The sequence below is a fragment of the Dendrobium catenatum genome, unplaced genomic scaffold (assembly GCF_001605985.2).
Source record: "Dendrobium catenatum unplaced genomic scaffold, ASM160598v2 fragScaff_scaffold_633, whole genome shotgun sequence".
In the NCBI taxonomy this organism is placed as follows: domain Eukaryota; kingdom Viridiplantae; phylum Streptophyta; class Magnoliopsida; order Asparagales; family Orchidaceae; genus Dendrobium; species Dendrobium catenatum.
Window position 1 is genome coordinate 574,742 of NW_021319095.1, and position 20,755 is coordinate 595,496.

At 33.7% G+C, this 20,755-nt stretch overlaps 1 protein-coding gene across 1 annotated transcript; it reads right to left on the minus strand.

Moving 5' to 3' along the window:
- Nucleotides 1-451: 451 nt before the first annotated feature.
- LOC110110765 (protein disulfide isomerase-like 2-2) lies at nucleotides 452-19,316 on the minus strand. The gene is made up of 11 exons (XM_020842392.2): nucleotides 19,056-19,316; nucleotides 17,516-17,600; nucleotides 17,139-17,236; nucleotides 16,944-16,999; nucleotides 2,330-2,447; nucleotides 2,174-2,201; nucleotides 1,973-2,064; nucleotides 1,730-1,886; nucleotides 1,525-1,649; nucleotides 1,329-1,428; nucleotides 452-753 (listed from the first exon to the last, which is right to left on the minus strand). The coding sequence occupies exons 1-11, from the start codon at nucleotides 19,208-19,210 to the stop codon at nucleotides 685-687; spliced, it is 1,083 nt and encodes a 360-aa protein (XP_020698051.1). The 5' UTR covers nucleotides 19,211-19,316; the 3' UTR covers nucleotides 452-684.
- Nucleotides 19,317-20,755: the final 1,439 nt, after the last annotated feature.

Genomic DNA, 20,755 nt, shown 5'->3' on the forward strand with positions numbered 1-20,755 from the left:
ATCGTGTATAGAAGTAAAAAAATGATGTTCAAAATTTAATTTTTCAATCATGATTGAATAGATGATGTAATAAATATTAAAATTTTTAAAAGAATATGTAAATAAAATAGTAATAATGTAATAATTATCTAATAATATAAATTTATAATTAAAAAAATAAATAAAATTTATACACAAATATTATGATTAATAATTTTAAATCTAAATACCTTCAATTTTAAATTTAATTCATATGTAATATAAATTTAATTCACATAAGAACTTATAAATTTTACTAATTTATATAATATATTTAGAAGTGATTTACACCTTAAATTATATACTAATTTCGCATCATAAATTTATATATATATGGATATATATATATATCACTCATATAATCATATTAGATCATTTATCATTAATAAATTCTCTGCTCATAAAGTCCTATCAAAACCTTCTGAAAGCAACAAAAAAAAAAGTCTACAAAATTATTCCAAAGCAAATAAATTTGTAATGTTACGTAATTTGTGATCATACGGTCATCACAAAAGTACAGTCCCGGTCAGAATCCTAACCGTTGGAGAAAATTTAAAAAATAATAAAAATAAAAAAAGGTATTAAAGCTCAGCCAAAACTTGAAATTCTAATAAAAGTTATTAGACGTAAATAAACTCCAGGTCCAGTTCAAAATCTGCTTAATATTCAAGCAACAAAAGTTGAAAGAATGTTCTTCTTGATAATAAATTCATCCGCCTTGGCCGGACTGATCGACTGTTACAAAGAAAAATTACATGTAAGTCAGCTTTCCCAATAGTACCATCAATTTATTATAGGGGTGTCAAAAAATGACCCATTTCGTGAACCCGATCCAATAAATTCAAGTTCGGATTAACCCGTTTAATAAACGGATTGAATTTGAGTTCAAAATTTCACATGTTTATTAAATGGGTCGAGTTCGAGTTAACTCGTCAACCTAATTTTCACATGAAATGATCAGTTTAAATTAAATTTTTATTTATTTGTATGGTTGTCTTATTTTTTTATTAATTAATCAAAAATCTATTATTAAAAATATATTTTTCTTTTTTTTAAATAAAAAAGAGTTATCCGGGGTCGGGTCGGGTTCAAATCATTCGAGCTGCTAGCAAGTTGGGTTCGGGTTCGCATTTTTATCCTTTTATTAAACAGGTCGGATTCATGTTAATCAAATTCGAGTCGGGTAACAATTTTAAATCGGATTCGAACCCAACCCATTGACCCGTTTGGACACCCCTAATCAATTATCTATGCCCGAAATGAATTTTCTGGTAAAATTTCACTATCAAAGTAAAGTATGTACTGTGTACCTTCTCCAACATGCGCTGGAGCCGCTCAATTTCCTTGTTAGCATATTCCGAATCTTTGTCAATGTAACTCTTGGCGGCCTTCAGGTAGACCTTTCCGTACCTGACAAAATGATAACATAATTTTAACAGTTCAAAAACATGAGATGGGACAGTAAATATCAATAGGGGGTTCCAAAAGGGCAATTGGAGTCGTTACCTTACAGAGGATCCCTCTAATTTCTCAACTTCCTCTTCTATTTTTGAGAGCACTGCCTTCCGCTCATCGTTGGCAACACTGATGAGTTCCTTCACTAACGAATCTATAGTTGCCACAATACCAGCCTGAAGCAAGGAGACCAGGAAAAGTCAAGAAATAATCTTAAGTGTTTGCAAGCTGCGATAGAGTTACATAGGCTACTGGCCTGAGAAGTTAGTTGTCCCGTTGTATCACGGCTTGCGCCACTCTTCTCATTGATAAAACTAACAAAAGCATCCAAGTCGCGGCCACCATCGTAGTCTTCACCAGCTTTGTTCGTCTTGGGAAAGAACTTCAGGGTAGGATAGCCAGTAACTCCGAACCTATTCGAACAATTCAATGAGCATATTAGCAAGAGGGTGGAAGAAGGAATTATTTTGAAATGCAAAGAAATATGTTTTCAACTTACTTTTCAGCCAAATCTTTGTACTTGTCAGCATCTAAATTAGCTATGACAACATCTTCGTCCAATTTGTAGACATTGGCCAGTTTCTCATAAATCTAAAGACAATATATAAATATCAAGATTAGCTGGAGGTGTAGATGGACAGTTTTGAATGCAATGTATGTAAACCCTCGTAAAACTAAATAGAAGTTGTTATGCACTTACAGGAGCAAGCATTTTACAGTGACCACACCTGCATAAAAAAGTGATTTATTATCACAACAACAAAGTAAATATTCTTTATGTTGTTAAACTTTACTGATTGAAATGTATTGAATGCCAATAATGCCTGCAAAAGATGGAAAGAAAAGAAAAACTGACCAAGGTGCATAGAACTCCACAAGGACATCTTTGTTTGAATCGTGGACAACCTGATCAAAGTTCTCAGGAGTAAGTATCACGACACTTGAAGGAACACTTGCTATCTTCACATTAGTTCCTGCAGTCGCACATTCATAATTATGAGCAAAAATGTTCAATAATTGATTCCTAGATTTACCTCAAAAGGAAGTTAGATGAAAAAGGTAAATTTCTAGCACACTTGAAGATTAGAGAGCTTAGATGTTGCTTTGCAAAGGGTATGATATAGGCAACAGCATCAATCAAAAACCTGAAATGAAACGAGAACAGCAAGCAAGTCTAAACCAAATTTGCATGTTATAACTCACCAAGACAGGTGGCAGGAAGAATACATTTTAAATAGGAAAATTTTTGGGTTTGGATAACCCAACTAAATTTTGATTATGAAAGAGTCTCAATGCCATTAGATTTATTTTGAGATTAGTGCAATACATTGAAAGTCAATCAAAATTTATATTATACTTATCTCAAAGTAAATTCCCCGACATTGAGATCCATCATGACCAAAGATTTGATCATGATATACTAAGCTAGTTTTTTTTTTAATTTAAAATAAATCTAAGAAAAAACTTATAATAATTCCCAACTATTCATATGAGACCAATTTAGTCCAAGAGTATCACATTTATCCAATTTTTGCATGCAAAATTGATCCTAATTTAGTCTCTCAATTACGCATAACGGCATAAGTGATCCAATTTAATCCCTGAGTGATCATTTGGGATCATTCTTGTATACTCGAGAGACCAATTGGATATATGTGATATCCTAAGATTAAATTAGCCACTTTCAAATAATTGAGACTATTTTGGGCTTTTTTCCAAATAAATCAATTTTGGTTTAGAGTTTTTTTTTTCCTTCTTACATGCAATGACTTCATATATAACTAAATTAATCATTTATGAGCCCAAAAAGATAATCTAAATGAATCAACTTCAAAAAAAGGACAGTTTTGAATAAATTGACTTAGTTGCAATGCAACATTTAGATTGGAATTGGAATCAAAATTGGCCCTGCCATTTAAAGACTACTAACTAACCTCATAGAAAGCTTTCTTATTGAGCTAAATATGGCAAAAAAGAGGAGTTTATTGTATTCATTTATTGTACAATACCCAATCAACTTTATATAATTATCTGGGCATGACAAATTTCATGGTTGGATCAAACTGCACTAGGGGTGTAAAAAAGTTAAGTCGAACTCGAGTCAGAGCTAACTCAAGCTCAGTTCACCTACCTAACAGCAAGCTCAAGCTCATACAACAAGATCAAGCTCGCCTTACCAAAATAACAGTACATTAGAGCTCGACTCGTGAGCTCGAGCCAATCCAGGGTAATATTTGAACACGAAAGCTTGTTGGAGAGGTCATGTTGGGAAAATGCTAGAGAATGCATTGACGTCACCAGCAGAACTACAAAATCGTGATGGGATCTCCCTAGAGAAGTCGTGACAGAACTCGCCAGAGAATGCATCGTCGACACTAAGTGAGATTGTGATGGAAGCTCACTAAAGAAGGCATCGATGTGAGACGGGACCAACTAGATCACAAGAAGTCACGATGAGAGTTCATTAGAGAAGTCATTGATGGCAACAACACTATTGCTTGAAGAAGAAGAATTTGTGTAACGGAAACTCATAATAGGTGGCATCGATGGGATCATTAGCACATTAAAAATGAAAGGAATTTAAAATTTATGAGTCTACTAGCAAGCCAATGAGCATAGTCTCAATGAGCTTGAACTCAAGCTCGAATCATATAGAGCTCAAATTTGAGCTCAAGATCGAACTCGCAGTTCGATAAACTTGACTTGGCATCACATTAGCAAACTAAATTATAGCCAGCTCGGCTCACTTGTACCCTTAAACCACACCCTTGAAGGTATTGGTGGATTGCTACCTTGTATTAAGAGGTCTTTTGCTTATATATTCGAATTTTCAACTTTACCATAAAAGAAAATTCTCCCATGAAGACCTTTTAAGTCAACAAAAAAATCGATGGAATATTTTTGCATAAAAGACAAAAAATAGATATTGGGCACTCTACAAAAGTTAGATAACCTATGATGCGGCGACACTTCTCCTCAAAGAGGTATGCAGTTTCCGACATGTATCGGACACGATACACGTCCGACACACCTCTGACTCATGTTAGACACGCTGAAGATGTGTCCAATTAAAAAAATATTAAAAAAATAATTGGACACGCATGTTTGACAGGAGTATGAAATATTTTATAAATTTTGTTAAAATATATTTATTGTATTTAGTAAAAAACTAAAAACTATTTTTTTCTCCAAAGCCCCAAACCAATCGCCCACACTCAATATCTCATTTCATGAACACTCTCTTTTTCATTTCTCACTGGGAGGTCGCGGCTAGGGTTTCACAACAACGCTCAACGTTATCTCAACATTGATGTTTGATGCGCCATAGCATCAGTATTTCAAAACCATCTCAACATCAAAGTCTGATGTTGTGTGATATTGACGCTCGACGCTAACAATTTCTACATCAACAATCACACCCCTATACCATCTCGACATCTCATCTTTGTCTAATGTCATCTTAACATCAACGAATGATGTCAACTTGAGATTAATTATCGACGCCATCTTAACATCAATATATCATGCCCATTACACAACAACAATGGCCCACTGTCGAGAACATTATCGTCTCTCTTCTCGATGCCTAACATGACATCGACACTCGAATTTCCACATCCTAATATTAATAATTTTAAGAACAAATCATAGTTAAATTACTTATTATTTCTCAATTATTCTTAATATTTTTCTTATACAATTTTTATACACATAAAAAATTATAATACCGTGTCCAACCCATGTCAGTATCCTATATTTTAAATAATTGAAGTGTTATGTATTCATATTGTGTCGTTCATGTCGTCGTGTTCGTGTCTGTGCATATTAGTAGATAATTAAATGACTTCTAAAGTGAAACAATCAGCTATGGTAGTTCACATGATACCTTCTTCTCTTTTCTAGTTAAAGTAAAGCAAACAAATTAGCCAAATTTACAACATGCTATGTAACTCAAAATTTTATTTTTTGGGTTTGGCTAATAGATCCTTCTTAATTATTAAATAAAAAATCATAAAATAGCCCCTAGACTATTCTAGTGGACACATTGCTCTAATTTATTCCTTTAAGTATATTAAATTGATCCAAAATGATCCCTCATTTTAAAATTGTGATATAAAAATGATCCTAATTTTGTCCCAAAATGACTATTTTACTGTCAATGAACTAAATTAGAGCAACGTAATACTCTATTACTAATTTGACCACATGCAAATAGTTGAGAGACTATTTTGAAGTTTAATTGTATATAATTTTTATGTATCATTTCAAAACATATGCATAATGATCAAAATCATTAGCCTTATTCAAACTTTGAGATCACTTTTATGAATCTTCCTTTGCTATTTGTTCCTATTGAATGTTAAACCAATTCTTTGCAAATTATTTTGAATAATTTATATCCATATAATATTAGGTCTACTTCATTTTCCGTTCTAGTCCTTTAGCGCTAATTTTATCAAATTATCTAATAAGCTCATGATCCACCCTTGGTCGTACATATATACATACCACCTAATCTATTTTTAGTCACCTTATCTTCAACAGATGTCATTCCAATCATTCATATAATATAATCATTCTATAATTTGTCCTTCTAGCTTTGCCACACATTCTTAATATTATCATTTTTGTGACACTCAACTTGAATATTAAAGATTTTTTTATAGTCTAACATTCAAATCAATACAATATTGCAGACCTACTTGCAGCACTTACCTTAAGTCATCAAGCTATAACACTTAAAAAAAAATCAAGTTATAACACTAGAAGTTATATTATCATCTACATAGCTATTATTTTGTATAATAGATCCAAAATACATATATGTATCAATATATTTTCTAATAAGATTTAATGAGAATCATTAACATCATATCTATATATCATATACTCAATCTACTGATTAGAAGGTTTTTATCTTTTAAATATTTTCTTTATTATTCAAACTGTTCTCTTATTACGATGAATATCTCTCCACATAGAACTATCATTCACAAAAAAATCACACCAAAGCACCACGCTTTAAAACTCATTCGTAAGCATCTCTATATCAATAAAAAAAATATATTGACTTGATGTTGACACTTGATGTAAGCCTAATTTAAATGAAAACATATGGGTCACTCCACAACTTCTAATACTAGTCAATGCTCCATCATGCTTTTCTTTAATAATGTCAACATATCATTAGCAAACATCTTTTTGTCTTAAAGCATGCCACATCTATTCTCATGGTAGGCTATCTCATGCTTTCTCAAGATCAATGAAAATTATATAAAGATCATTTCCTTGTTTTATATACTTAATCCATTAATTGTCTTAACACAATTATTATTTTCATAATAGATCGTTTTAGCATAAAACCAAATTGATGTCATTGTTTCAAACATGTTTCATTAGTTTCTCTTTTAGCTTCATTATATGGAACTTTTATTTTATCCGGTGAACGTACGCTCCTCTACGTTCGGTTTTAGATCAAAACAACGCAATACCGAGTTTTTTGAAAAAACTCAGTACAACTCGGTACTCGGTACTCGGTACTCGGTATTGCGCTGTTTTGATCTAAAACCGAACGTAGAGGAGCGTACGTTCACTGGATGTAATAAAAGTTCCATTATATGACTCATAATTTCGATTCATCTATAAGTAGCACAATATTGAATATTGCCTTTATTTTTAAATATTGTTATCTAAATGTTCCACATAGCTCCACAAATCTCAATAAGTATCTCATATGGACTTGAAGTCCTACCTTTATGCATAATTTCCATATCCAACTTCACTTCATTTTTTTTTTTGGATATTTATAATATAGTTCATTGTATTTTTCACTATGCTCTACCAAAATAATTTCTTCCTTCGAACTTTCATTTAATAATTTATTGATTTCTCAAAACAATATTTACATCTCTCCTTGATGTTTTCATTTTTAACCAAAAGCTTATTATTTTCACTTTTAATGCATCTAATTTGATCAAAATTCCTATATCAAGTGTATTATATAAATCATCAAAAGATGAAAAAACTATATCCTTTATTTTTATCTATCTTTTTTACAAGACTTCCAACCTATAACCATAATAATCCTCATTAATATTCAATTTTTGCCCTCTTTTAAAAGATTATTTCTTTTCCATAATATTCCTTTGTACCTTTTTCACTCCATCACCAAGTATCATTATTATATGATCAATTTCTAGGCCTCATAAAACCTCCAACCTAAACCCTTACTGAAAGTATTCATCTTATCCGACATCAAGTTTTGCTTAACCAAAGAATTTCAATTTGACAAACTTCACAATACATCTGGAAATGTTAACAATTTTTTTACTTTCAAATTCAACCATCTTATCCTAGGGTCATAAATTCTTTTGATATTTTTCTTTAAACTTTGAAGATAAATATCCATAGCTACCACTCAACTTTTCTCTTGAAAACAGCTTACAACTTTGCAAGAAGAGTTTTCTTTTCCACCAAGTAAGAAGGAATCCATTTGTGATTTGGTGATTCCACTTTTGTAAATAACCAAGTGTTTTTCTAGTATTTTAAAAGTATGTGATGCTAGTAAGATCATAAGTTACTATAAAATCATGTATAGCATATCAAATTACATTTCTAACTCCTATTTTGTAATCAAAGCCCTTCCTGCTAAAGCCAATGTCTTTTAAATCACTTCCAATAGTTAGTTATCTTCTGCTCAGTAGATATATTTTGTGATAAATCATCCATCTATAAAAAAAAATTTAAAAAAAAAAAACTTTATTGATCCAATTTGAGTAGCATAAGCACTAACCATGTTCATAATTTTCTCATTGATAATTAATAGCAATTACACTATTATTAACTATTGTGGGGAAAACAACTTCTTTAGTATTATAAATATATATTTTTTTGAAAATTTTGAATAACAATTTTCTTACACCGACCACACTTTAGTAGATCTGATTCTCAAAAATAGTTTCTCACCACAGAAATTTCTGTAAAGCAGTAAAAAAGCAATAGCTAAACGGACATATGATAGCAATCTGGAAATTAAAGCCATGAGAAAACTGCCCCAAATAGACCCTTAATCTCAAAAATTTATCTTTCAACTCTAGCCTTTCCCAAAATCCTTAGATTTTTCTTCTTTCCATTAGCTTCCTATAAAAAAATAATATTTATTCTTTTCTTTTTATTATAGTATTAAGCAACCCTCTTATTTCCTAATCAAAGTTCTAAGATTTGATGTGATAAATCTAATATTAGACTTATACCTATACAACCCTTCCTTACTTTGGTTATTATCCTGTCACTTAAGGATGATACCCTAGCCCGCCATTAATTACTTTTTACCATAATCAGGTTAAATTGTGGTTTGTCACTTAAATGTGATGTCTTAGCCCACACTTGCCAGCTTCTAATTACAATCAAGTTAGATTGTGATGAATTACTTCTTGGTAATGCCCTAACACTAGCAAAATCTAAATTTGGATTTCTTTTAATAGTTTTGTGTAAGTTTAATGATAGGCTATCAACATAACATCAACTCTCAATTTTTCTCATCTAGAATAGGGATTGATAATGACAATAATCAAAAAATAAAATACCACAAGAAAATAATAGTAACATAACAACAACAACATCAAGCCTTTATCCCACTACGTGGGGTCGGCTACATGAATCCTTTTTCTCCATTGTGTCCTATTAAAAATCAAATTCTTGTTTAAATCTAATAAAGAAAGGTCATTCCTAATATTTTCTAACCAAGTCTTTTTAGGTCTACCCCTATCTTTCTTAACATAAGTCAAATCTAATACCTCTGCTCTCCTGACCGGGTCATCACAAGGCCGCCGTTTTATGTGACCAAACCATCTAAGGCGACTTTCTCTAATCTTATCTTCTACTGGAGCTACTCCAACCTTTTCACGTATATGCTCATTTCGTATCCTATCTCTAAGGGTAAAGCCACTCATCCACCTGAGCATCCTCATCTCTGCCACACTTAACTTAGTATTATGCTTCTCTTTTAAAGGCCAACATTCGGCACCATAAAGCATTGCAGGCCTCACTACCATCTTATAGAATTTTCCCTTAAGAAAATAATAGTAACATAAGTAAAAAAAAAATAAATTAAATTATGATAGTGAGCACAAAAAAGGTAATGGCCAATGAATGGACAGAAATAACAATGGTTGGTCACACAGAAGGACCCACGAATCAACATATGTTAAGTTCAATGCCACACAACAGCCAAAATGACCTCTAGCCTAACCACATAGTAAGCCTAGTGACACATATAGCCGAAGGTCACGTTTGCAATAATAAGCAAACCATAGGGTTCAACCAAGCATGAGGATGGCAAGCTCCCATGAGACATGAATAAAAAATTCAAATAATGCCTTTTATTAATGGCCTGAAAATATCTATAAAAAGAAGGATCAATAATAAATGGCGTGGATCCAACTTCTTCGTAATCAACTCCCCATTATGCTCAATAATGATATTTGTTCTTTATTTGTTCATATCACAATACTAGACGCTTGCGGCTAGCCCGAGATACTTTTCAAGAAGTAACACGGAAATCATGACACGAATAACTATATTAAGTGACCAAAAGCAAGATATCCACACATAGAAAAGAGGAAGAGGAATACGAAAGCTTCTAAACTTTGAATCAATTTCTATTTGGTATTTTCCTTTTAATTAGGAGTTGTTTGGTTGCCTGAAAAAGGAATGCAGTACAAAAAGAATGTTGTGTAAAAAGATTGCTGTGTATTTGAAATACTTTGGAGGTTTTTGGTTGAGTGTAAAGTAAATACAGGTTTTTACTCTTTTTTTTTTTTTTGCTTGAAGTAAAGTGAATGCGGTATAAAGTGAATATAGTGGCGTGCGGGAAGCAGTAGCAGAGGTGGCCGGCGGCGGTCAACAGTGGCAGGCGGTTCTTCCGATAGCTCTCTACAACCCCATTATCGTCGACCTCACTGTCAATTTAAGCCTTGCACCGCTTCAAGCTTGGCATTTGGCCCGTTAGACTCCGTTCAATAATCTTCCTCTGCCCTATAGTTCATCTTCAAGTGGATATTTTGATCAAGAAGAAACACCAGAGAGGGACTCCAAGCTTGAATTGGCAAGCATAAACAAGAGCGAGATGAAAAAGATTAGGTGATATGGAATAGCATTGTTTCCTAGTTAACGAGGCGCGAAATGAGTACAACTGTGAGCACAAAGAGGGCCTCGAACTCACAGACCATCGAGCTTAGAATGCGATAGATCTGCTCGTTTGCCAAGCTGCTCAATCTGCTCGTTACGCAATGCCTCGTCGGAGGCCGCACGCCATGCAAAGTCGTTGAAGTCACTGCGGCGAAATGCTTGAATCGCCGAAGAATGCAAAATTGTTGTGCTTCTCCCCGACGCAGCGAGCCTCCAAATCTGAAAATGGCCGTCAATTTGCACTTCTCCCCGATGCCAGCGACGACATCCAATGCGGAATAAACCACGCGGATGAAGAGATGAAGATGCTTTCCACAGGCTTCTCTCCTTTTCTCTCGCATGATTTCCTTTTTGCTCAAAACAGGTAAGTTTCTTTTAGGCGGAAAATAAGCTGCAACAAGGGGTTTGCAATACGTCAGGATTTTATTTTACTTTATATTGTGTCCAACCAAACACCAAAAAATAAAAAAAATAATGCATTTGATTTACTTTGCATTCACTTTTCCTCCAACCAAACAGCCCCTTAATATTTCACTAATTTTTTTGCCTTTCTATAGGTCCATGTTATATTCTCCAATGGATACATGCAAACCACATGAAAATATCTTTGATTACTGTTCAATTGAAGCTAATATTCAAACATGTTAATCCTTCTTAACTCCAATATAATTAGTCTTGAGACACACCATTCTCCTCACAATGTACACTAAATTTATTCTATTTGTACTTGATTACTTTCCTTATCAAAATAATTAAAATTATACAAAAATTCTAAAGTTTCTATAATTCTATAGTAATTTTCTAGAAATAATAGTTTTCCTGTTAATTAATCAAAAAATATTATGCTTCAAAATTGAACTGATTATCGTCAACCTTTTTTACATTACCACCTCCAATAATAACTTCATTGTATTACTTATAAACTTGGTTCTCCTCAAATTACTATCATTACGAGCATCCCAACTATTATGAAATACTGGCATTTCAGTGCTTATATTCAAATTATTCAACATTCTTTAATCTTCATGGTTTAATTAAAAAATTGCTAACTACATTACTTTCATGTCTCGTAATTGTCCAAATCTTCTACGTATGTCTTTTAAACAAAAGCAGATTCTTTTTCATATTAACCGTACTTATTTATATTATTTTCTTCTTCAAAAGTGTCTTTGTAAAGCTGCCATTTCTAATTTCTCAATACATTGAACGCCTTTGGTGGCGGCGGAATTCCTTAAAATGACCAAGTCAACCATGGTGTACATGATAAGCTCCTCAGTTGATAGCCCCAGTGTTTGCACTAAAGAAGAATAGATGCAGTCTCAAAGCATAGAATTAGAGATTAAGAGTTCATCAACGAATGAAGTTAGGCTGGTTTCCATACCAGTTTAAAGCAAAGCAGTGTCATCCTAGTCTGGGGCACAACTATGCCTATGGCCTTGACACAAGACAAGAAACTTATTCCGCTCCCATTTTTTATCTTTCCTTAGTAACTTCACTTAAAACATTAACCTATTATTTTACTCTTAATACAACTATCTTACTAGTTTTGTCTTTTTTTTTATCAAATAAAATAATAATAATAATAATAAGAGAACCCCTTCTAAGAGAAAAACAAAAGGATATGTATAGACCATATGCTAATGCATACTTACAACAAAATAATTTAAGGGCAACACCTTAACACCAGCACAAAACCCAAAAATTAAGAGAATTTCAGCTCAAGTGTAGAAAAGTAGTGAGTAAATTAGAAAAGAATCAAAAATGCACCAAGAAGAAAGCAGAGGTATGAAAACATCTTCCTCTTCATTTCACTTTGAGCAATGGAAAAAAGCTCAGTAACTTTTTTGTCTGAGTTCATCTCTCAACATGGTGCAACAGCATATCATCCAGCTAATCAGGACTTAACCAAATAATATTAGGCCAGCTACATAGAACAAACCTGAACACATTGGGTTGCATAACACAAGACGCTAAATTCAAGATGCCCAAATAAACTCTCAAATGAAACAAAGAAGGTAAAACAAGGCCACAAAAGTGAACATAAGAAGGCAACTTAGAAGGTTGCAAGCCAAAATCAATCCAAGCTACATGAGACAACTGATGAGGACATCTACATGAGTTCTAGCGCGAGGAGACATGCATGATCTACAGCCATGATCTACTTTTGATTTTTATTACATTTGATGTATTTGGTTTTATGAGTATAATGTATTTCTTTCCATGTATGCCCTTACTTAAAGGCCTCGTCATGTGTTAGCCTTAGGGGCAATTTGGTCTTTGTATTTTTTTTTTATTCCTTTGGCTATTTAAGGCCTTCTCCTCTTCATGAGAGGTGAAGGAATGGATATTTGAATGAAAATTGTGTTTTGTTTCTACTTTTTCTTGCATGAGAGCTAGAGAAGGGAGAGAGCTCAAGGGGAGCAAATTGCAAGGCCCACCAGTCGTTGGAAGAGTCCGCGGCTCGTGGTTAAGTTCTTTTTATCTTATTTGTGCTTTCTTCATCCACATCCAACACCCAATTTTCACTCCGCTTATTCGAAATCCGAGCCCCAACTTCATCCCGCAGTAAATCCAAGGGAGCCAACCCGCCGGCCTTCCTCTTGGCCACCGGCTACCTTCCGCCACCACCTCCTCCACAACCCCAACCGCCGGCCACCTTCCCCATTCCCCACTTAATCAAATTTTGAAAATTCAAAATTGATTGAGTTCCAAAATTTCCTAATTTGTCAAAGCCAAATTAGGAAAGTTTTCAAATTCAAAACAATTTGAAATTCAAATTGAAAAGGATCTCATAATCTAGCTTCCTAATGCATACGTGCTAATTTGGAAGGCTCATAAATTGCTCCCACATCTCCTCTCCCTCTCTTGAAACCGCCGGCCCCATGAGGGTTTCTCCCCTCTTTGAATGCTTCATTAATTCTCCAATTAAAGCATTCATGGCCACCCATTTGAATTCAAATTTCAAAATAAATTTTCCCCTAATTTCATACAAAACCTGAAATTAATTTCAGGTTATGAAATAAAACCCTTTTCCTCCTTCATGAAACCGCCGGCCCCTCTCATGGCTCCCCCCCATTAACTCCCCCCATTCAAGGCATTAATGCCTATGACTTGAAATTCAAAATTCAAGTCTTTTCCCTCCCAATTTAATCAAAACTGAAATTAAATGTCAGCTTTTGATTAATCTTCCCCACCCCTTTAATTCCTTCCAAATCCACTACTCCTAAGTAAAGAATTAATTCAAACACTTCCCCTCCTTGCTGGCCGAAATTCACCGCAGCTGTTGGCTGATTTTTCCTTCCCAAATCCCTTCCAAAGCTCCAGGAAAACTGCTGCCCAACATCTCAATTTGCTGTTTGGAAATTCCTGCAGCAGCCCACCGACGTCCAGCCATCCCGGGAGCGACAATTGCTGTCCAGATCTCAGGGACAGCCCTTCTTCCTGTCTAGAAGTTTCCCTGAGCTCAATAGGTTGCTATCCTGTTGACCACACCAAACTAGGGTGCTGTCCAACCGTCCAGAACCAGTCCTAGCTGCTGTCCTGAGGAAATCTACTGTCGTCCAGCTGCCCGAAGAGGCTTCCATTGTTGTTGAGTAGTTCCAGAAGTTGGAAGGCTGCTGCCCCTTCATTCCAGCCATCGTCATAGCTTCATAACTCCTTTTTTTGGGTAAACTCTTCACTCACTCTCTATCTTCTAAGTTAACTCTACTCGTGAAAGCACATGTTTTATCGCCTCCGCTAAACCTAGTATTTGAATGAGTTGTGAGAGAGGCCCTTTATAATACTAATCTTATTGTTAGCATTGGAATTTCTCGTTGAAACCACTCATGTATGCAAAGTAAGACTTAGTTGACTATTTAATGATCTCAACCTCTCGCATGTGTTTAGACCTAAGCTATTTTATCACCTTAATGTTATCTTATCGTTTACATCAATAGAGGATTTTGCTTAACATTGCTCTCTAAAATTTACAAGTGCAAACTTCCTTAAGCAAGTTACTTTCGTATGGATTTTGTCTCACATCAACAACTCTTTCCTATCTCTCCCCCTTCCCTCTCCTGGGTAAGGTTTCCACCTCTCTTTGTCCAAATTCAATGTTTTAACCAATTGCAAATATATCTTTTTATAATTTCCTTGAACCACTTATTAATGGATTATTTGTTGGGAGTTAATTCATTTCTCCAATTATAAATTGTAGGCCTAAAATGAAATACTATTCATCCCAGGACTAAATGCAAAATAGGTTGCCCAACAATTGCTCACTCTCTTCTGAATTTGTAGAACCGCTCCAATAGGGATACTAAAAAAGCACACTTTCTCATGCACAGTTCCCATATGGCTCCATAATGATTTATGATCAACTCACTCATCAATTAAATGAGTCAAATCTGAACAAGACCTTTCATCTCATTTACTAAACAAGCTGAACATGGAGTCATTTATCTCAACTCTGTAAAATTCATTAACCATCCAAAACTCATGCCCATTTGTTTAAAACTGTCATAAAACTGTCATGGATCATCACAAAATTACTTAAGGCAAGAAGTACTGCCTGGAATAGTAATCAAACTTGTATATCATCGATTGAGAAGCAAGAATTTACTCAAGGAAATCAAAATGAAAATAAGACAGCTCTTAAATAAAAAAGGATTACTTGTGAAAGGTAGAAAGTTTAAAGTTTATCTTAAGTCTGAAAAATCCATTAACTATATATCCAACACTCACGCCCATTTGTATGCAGGAGACTTATGTTTCAATTCTAGCCTTTGTTTTAAATTGTTTTTGATCATCATAAAGTCACTTAAAGCACGAAATCCCGCCCAAAATAATAATCAAAAGTAGTTGATTGAGAACCAAAAACTTACTCGAGAAAATAGAAATGAAACTGAGATATAGTTCTTAAAATAAAAGGAATAATTATAACCGATGAAGGTTTAGAAACCATGGCTTCCCATATAGTATATCATATTAAAAAGTGTTCTTCATGTAGGAAACTACGTGAAAATAATAAAACTTCTCAGTTGATATAATAACCAATCAACAAAAAAGAATTAAATAAATGGTCTATCCCCAAGATAGATTAGCAAATTATGTGTGAGATATAAACCTCTGATTTCCCAAAAAAAAAAGCTTCCATAAATACATGAAGCAATCTATCACTATAAATTATGAAGATCAAACAATAAATTTTCTTCAAGAAGATCCGACATACCATTTGCAAAATTATTAAGTAATGCAATAGAAATGTTTCAAATAAATTAAAAGCCTCTAATGCTTCAATTTCAGCTTGTTGTCAAGATTAAGCCTAAACTAGGCATAACCATTAATTGGAGTTATTGGAAACTAGCCAATGTCATAGGCTAATTTATTTCAATAACTTTCTCAATTTAAGTTTATCCTTGACGGATGTCAACCTTTATGCGGTGACAAAATTACAGCTAAATGGATGGGTAGGACCTCTTGTCTGGATATGAAAATAAAGCAATGATTTATAGGATTCATTTTAAGGTAATGAATAGTTTGTTTTCAAATATTTCAAGGTATTTAATCAAAGGGATAGACTGAATTTATTTCAATTAAGTATTCTCTAAATATTTCAGCCAACAAAACTATCAGATAGATTGAAATAACATTACAAATACGTAGATGTTCTAAATGCAGTGACACCTAGACCAATTACCAATCAAGATATTGATCAGATCTTACAAAACCAAAGTACATGGATGTTATCCTCAAATTTACTTTAACTCTTGTCCAAATTTAAACATCCATTATATCACCTTTAATTCTCTTGAATGAAACCTGTCATATACCTCTAGGATGAATTTCATCAAACCACATTCCTACTTCAAAGCTAAGCTCCATGATTAAAAGCCTTAACTATTAACCCTAAAAACTAGCTACATGCGAAACACAACAACAAAAATTTTAAAACCTTTGCTTTCCCAGTTCAAATCTCATAAAATCCTCTCTCTCTAAGAGAATCAACCTATCATTTTATGAATCATACATTAGAATAAATTAAAAGACTTAAAAAAAAAACAGAATCGACCTATCATTTTATAAATCACACATTAGAAGATACAAAAATCAATCTATCTGAAATTGGCTGTTTTACCAGAAAATTCCAGAGAATATACTATTCATTCTGTGAGATCATAATAATCAATATAATTATTTTCCTAGGTAGGAGATGGGACAATCAGATGTCTTAAAATTATTAAGATACCATCTTCTGAAAACCACTTTTGAAATAAAATGAATGATAAGTAAATATGCACCTCCTTCATTGTTAACAAATTCAATAAGAGCTTCCGCTGTCCTAGGGCCTTCATACCTTCAAATACAAAGCAAGATGTTAGTTTTGTAACTTCTAAAAAACAATGACATATTTACAATAAGTGATTCAGAGCTCCATCTAAGGTGAAATGTAAAATAATAGACCTTTCAACAAAAGATATGACATGGGCACTCACTTTTTTGGCTCCAAAGAACCTTTTGGAAACCATTGGAGGGTTGGGTAACCTTGAACCCCATATTTGCTGCACAAGCTTTTCTGGTCATCACAGTCAACCTGCATTGACCAGAACAAACGAAGTAGTAAGTATCGAATCAAACAAGATCACAATCAACAACATTCTCTCTAGGACTAAGAAAATGAAAGACTCACATGAGCGCATCCACTCTTAAAAAATGTCACTATTACAACATTTATGCTAATATCATCGTAATCAAATAAAAGTCAAATAATTGATATTCATTTAGATGCCAAATAAGAAGAATGAACAATTCAGAAATCAATATCCTTGAAGGAAGTTTTATTTTTTTAAACGATAATGAAAACAGCACCAACCTTTGCAATAAGCACAGATTTAGCTTTTTTAAAACTAGAACCAAGTGTCTCGTACTCAGGAGCAAGCTTCTTACAGTGCCCACACCTGCAAATCATTGCAATGGCTAAGTACAAAGTAAACAATCAGACTACAAAACTGAGGAAAGAAACATAATGATTTTCCTTTACAATGTCTGCATAGAAGAACGTGCTTCAGAAGGAGTTAACGACAAATACAAGTAGCAACTGGCATCTGCTTTGCAACTTTCATAACCCACAGAAATAGAAGACATACTTGTGTGTTTAGATTTAAAAAACAACTGTCCAAAGGGAAACTTGAAATACTACTACAACATATCAGAGGAAAAAGGAGCAACTATTTCTTGAAAATAACGTTGTTGATATTCCAAACACAAAAATCATGTTAACAATATCAATATGTTCTACCCATGCTAATTCAACTCACACGTCTTACTAAATTGCACTTAAAACTTTTTTGTAATGAATGGCATCCACTATTGTGAAATTTGATTTATAACCCACTCTAGCATCAGCCATATAGTAACATAAACTTTATGGATCTTCCATGGATGAGGTTAATGGAGTTTGGACAGCATTTCAATCTACTTACAGCAGATAAACTGTGATTTGCCTACTCCATCCAAAATTTGCGAAAAGTAAATCCAGTGAATTCAAGGCAATGTAGTTTTTCTTATTTACTGAAGTTCATACAAAGTGCCCTCCAGCTAGTCATCTGATTATCAGTAAAAGGGCAGTTAACTACAAGGCAAGATCAAATATTTTAAGAGAAAAATATCGTTTCCAACAACCCTTGTAATCAATTATAATAAATGTTGATGCCTTCATTTCAAACCCTTCACCTATCAAGTGCAATCCAACCTAGGGCTAAGAATTTAACTTGAAGATCAAGGATCGCTTGAAAATGGAACAGTTTTTGGATATGATAAAAAAAATAAAGATAAGGACTCACACAAATTCAGATTGGATCAAGCTAACACATATCTAAGCATCAATCATATCAAGATAGGACCAAAAAACATCAGGCCAGTCTTGAGAAGGCCAGATCAACTTAAGATAAGATTAGATTATTCACAACAGTAATCCAAACTACAATCTACTAACTATAATGATCTCAGCGAAAGGAATCAGGTTACCACCGACGAAAACAAGAAATTATTCAAAATTTTTTGATCAAGCTTCCACTATTATTCATTAAATATTAAGCCAACTTCAACGTAAGATAGATGCATGCAGAAAACTAAATGGTTAAGTTTCTCCAACAACACAGAAAAAATTATTGAGAAGATGCCATAAATACCGAGAGTGCCATGTCAAATCAGAACTCCCTCATGTCAATGATATATCGAACATCATCGATAAATAATTGAATTATACTCCTTGCAGACATCGTACTCTGTACTAAATCGAATTTCAAGGTCCGCCAATCCATTCACAGAACACAAAAGCTTGAACAAAGAAAATAAACATAAAAAAGCCAAGCAAGCTGGTCGATGCAATGGTCACAAAAAAGAGAAATAACCATGGAGCGTAGAACTCAACGAGGGCGCCGCGATCCTGGCCCACCTCCTTGTCGAAGTTGGCTTCCGTCAGAACGACAACATCGTCCTCGGCGAAGGAAGCCGCTGCAAAGAAAGCTAGGGTTAGGGTTGCCAGCCAGATCCAAGATCCGCCCATCTCTCTCCGAATTTTTGACCACGTCTCAAGTCTTCGATCAGAGTAGAATTTCTCTTGTTTTATCTACTTCCCCTTTGTGATGAGATAGGCAGCTGGGAAGTTAAAAAACCTATTAGGCTATTATAGAGAGCAGGGAAGGACAAACGACGCAGCTCAGCTGCTGACCTGAATCCAGTAACCCATCGGTGATTGTAATTGTGGCATGAAGGAGTCAATTGCTCTAGAAATTATTTTGTGCAAAGACCGGACACAAAATGTCATTTCGAGATCAGCTAGAATGTGTCACGTCAGTGGTAAAGAGGTGACGTGGCACATTCTGGTTAGTTTCCGGACGAAGTTTGGCGTCCCCATAGAATAATTAATCCAATTACTGATGTGTGGCTTAGGGTATAAATGAGTTAAGCCGAGTTTGAGTCATCATTAAAAAGCTTCAACTTGATTGATTAATTGAGGTTGAGCTTGAGCCCAAGTTTTATTTTACAAGCACAACGTGACTCACAAGTGGGCTTGCTTACTATGAAAGAGAGAAAAATAATTATAATTCTAGTAATCATTATAATAAAATGGCAAAAAGAATGAAAATTTAAAAGAAAAATAGTAAAGAATTACTTAATATAGAAATTAAGATATAATTTTGAAATATTTTTAATAAATTTATGCTTAAAATAATGAATGATAAATTTTTAAGTGCATTTTATATTAATAGTTTTAGAAGAGCAGGTTCACAAGCTAACGACTAGGGTCATGGTTGGCTTAAGATTAGCTTGTTAGCTCGTTGAGCTAAGCTCACCAGCCTTTTATCAAGTTAAGCCTGAGCTAGCCTTGACTCAGTTATGCCCCTGGTTGTGGCATTTAAATTTCTTGTATTGATAGGATGTGAATCAAATTATTTTTGAGAGTTATGTTTAATTATTTTGTTTAAAATAAAAATATTTTATTTAAAGGGTGTGTAGAGTTCTATTGTTTACCAGTGCATTCATGGCAGTAATAAGAATAATTTTTTTTTGTAGCATTGTTGTGAACACATAGAGATAAGAGAGGAGTCTATGAATTCTAAGAGACGTCATAGTTTTTATATGAAAAAATCAGGAAAGGAAACACCACTTGACTTGATGCAACAAAAATAATTCTACTAGTGTTTGTCATTGATTACAAATGATATCCTTCATGAGGGGAAGACATTAATTCAATGTAGTGAACATGTAATGCATGGAACATATATGGCATAAGAGTTGTCTTTAAAAGATTATTTGATTCTTTGTTGCGTCATACTCCTTTGAGCAGTGAAGATTAGAGATAAAAAAGTCCAACATAAATTGTAAACTTTAGTACTGATGCTGAAAGCCAATGTTCGTATCGATGACAAGCATTAATCTTATAAACGATGGCATGCTTTAATATTATTGACAATGATAGGTGATAAAATTAGTTGATGTTAGTGTAGTTAGGTGAAAATGATCATAAGATTGTAGGATAAAGAATCATAGTTGGGCAAAAGTGATCGAAGAATTGTCACCGGGCAATGATGGTAAGATAATTGTAGTC